The sequence below is a fragment of the Alosa alosa genome, chromosome 22 (assembly GCF_017589495.1).
Source record: "Alosa alosa isolate M-15738 ecotype Scorff River chromosome 22, AALO_Geno_1.1, whole genome shotgun sequence".
Classification (NCBI taxonomy): domain Eukaryota; kingdom Metazoa; phylum Chordata; class Actinopteri; order Clupeiformes; family Clupeidae; genus Alosa; species Alosa alosa.
In genome coordinates, this window is record NC_063210.1 from 27,010,117 (window position 1) to 27,012,616 (window position 2,500).

The window sequence follows — 2,500 nt, forward strand, 5'->3', positions numbered from 1 at the left end:
ACTCTGACGTCGACACACTGACGTCAACACACTGAAACACTCTGACGTTGACACACGTGAAACACACTGACGCTAACACACTGACGTCAACACACTGAAACACACTGACGTTAACACACTGACGTTAACACACTGACGTTAACACACTGACACGGTCTGACGCTAACACACTGAAACACACTGACGTTGACACACTGACGTCAACACACTGAAACGGTCTCTGACACTGTAACACACGTTGACGGCGTCAATACACTGAAACACTCTGGCGTTAACGCACACTGGCGTTAACACACTGGACTCCGGCGGTTAACCCGACTGTGCGGTCCTAACACGCTGAACACACTGGCGTTGACACACTGACGTCCAACACACTGGAAACGCTCTTGACGTTAACACGCTGGCGTTAACACACTGAAACACCCGGCGGTTAACACTGCGGCGATCAACACACTGAAACCTCTGACGTTAACACACTGACGTCAACACACTGAAACACACTGACGTCAACACACTGAAACACTCTGACGTTAACACACTGACGTTAACACACTGAAACACACTGACGTCAACACACTGAAACACACTGACGTCAACACACTGAAACACTCTGACGTTAACACACTGACGTTAACACACTGAAACACACTGACGTCAACACACTGAAACACACTGACGTTAACACACTGACGTTAACACACTAACACGGTCTGACGCTAACACACTGAAACACTCTGACGTTAACACACTGACGTTAACACACTGAAACACACTGACGTCAACACACTGAAACACTCTGGCGTTAACCGCGACGTTAACACTGAAACACACTGACGTTAACACACTGATACACTCTGACGTTAACACACTGAAACACACTGACGTTAACACACTGAAACGATGCATTAAGAATGGGCCTACTGTAAATATTTCAGTAAGCAGAACAGCTGTCTTGAAGTTGTCCTCACCTGTAGAAAGACCATTTGAGCAGGAAGAGCTTGGCTGCTTGGGGAAGGCTGCCGTGGACTGGTAGGGCTTTAGGACCTGGGAGACAACACCATCCAGCCAGGCAGCCCACTGCTCCAGAGAGTTCTGCTGCTGCAGAGTGAGCTTAAAGTCCTGCTCCAATCGCTGGACAACACGATCCTCACAACGACACACCCACGAGGCCTGCTCCTACACACACACACACACACACACACACACAGTGAGCTTAAAGTCCTGCTCCAATCACTGGACAACACAATCCTCACAACGACACACCCACGAGGCCTGCTCCTACACACACACACACACACACACACACACACAGGCAGACCTGCACGTTGGCGAAGTCGACGCGGTTGAGGTCGGAGAGCATCTGGTTGATCTGGGCGGTGTTCTGCAGGACTGCGCGGGCTGCCTGGGCCAGGTGGTTCAGGGGCGGTAACAAGAAAGGCGATCTGAAACGCATTCCGCACATGTCACCTGCAGGGGGAGACACAGCAACACACACATTACACACACACACACATACATTACACACACGTCACCTGCGGGGACATACACAATAGTGGACAGACATTACACAAACACACACACACACAAACACATACACGTCACCTGCAGGGGGAGACATACACAGCAAAACAGACATTACACACAATACACGCCACCCGCGGGAGACACAATAAAACAGACAATTACACACACACACACACACAGACACACACACATGCCACACACACACACATACACATCACCTGCGGAGACACAGCAACTGGACATTACACACACACGTACACACACACACACAATAACACACACAAATGCATCAAAATGCCAAATACATTGCACCTGGACACCACAACCTGCAGGGGTTACACACAGCAACACATACATTAGGCTAACACATACACAATAATTGCGCCACACAATACACCTGCATCAATACCCAGACACACATGCCAGGGTTGTGGAAAATTCGAATTACAATTCTGCTTCCTGTTTGCTAATTGAAATGCAAGTGAAATTTAAGAATTTAATTGGAATTTAAGAGCCTGTTTCAATTCAATTCTAGAATTTTGCACAACCCTGACGCACGCACGCACACACACACATCACCTGAAGGGGGTTACACACACACACACATACTCACGCACATGCACACAGACACACACATCACCTGCAGGGGGACATAGACAGCAACACAGATATTATACATGCACACACATACACACACACACAGACAAACACACACACATGTCACCTGCAGGAGACAACAACACACACATAATACACACACACACACACTCCAAAAAGACATAAGCACATGAAGCAGAGCGAGCAGGAAGTAACATCACACCTTGATGCGGACCATCTCCTCGGGCACGTTCATCATGGCGTTGGTCAGCCAGCTGTCCAGGCTCTTGGCAAAGTTACGGATGGCCTGGGTTAAGGCACCTGGGGACAGGGGGACACGAGTCACACACACACATATGTGTGGTGTCTGTGTGTGTGT

At 48.9% G+C, this 2,500-nt stretch overlaps 1 protein-coding gene across 1 annotated transcript in view; it reads right to left on the reverse strand.

The window, feature by feature from the left end:
* The window catches only part of rfx1a (regulatory factor X, 1a (influences HLA class II expression)), a 34,919-nt gene that overhangs the window by 5,756 nt on the left and 26,663 nt on the right, over window positions 1-2,500 (reverse strand). The window contains 5 exon segments of the mRNA XM_048232635.1: window positions 969-1,005; window positions 1,008-1,176; window positions 1,319-1,425; window positions 1,428-1,467; window positions 2,345-2,442. Coding sequence (XP_048088592.1) covers window positions 969-1,005; window positions 1,008-1,176; window positions 1,319-1,425; window positions 1,428-1,467; window positions 2,345-2,442 — 451 coding nt within the window.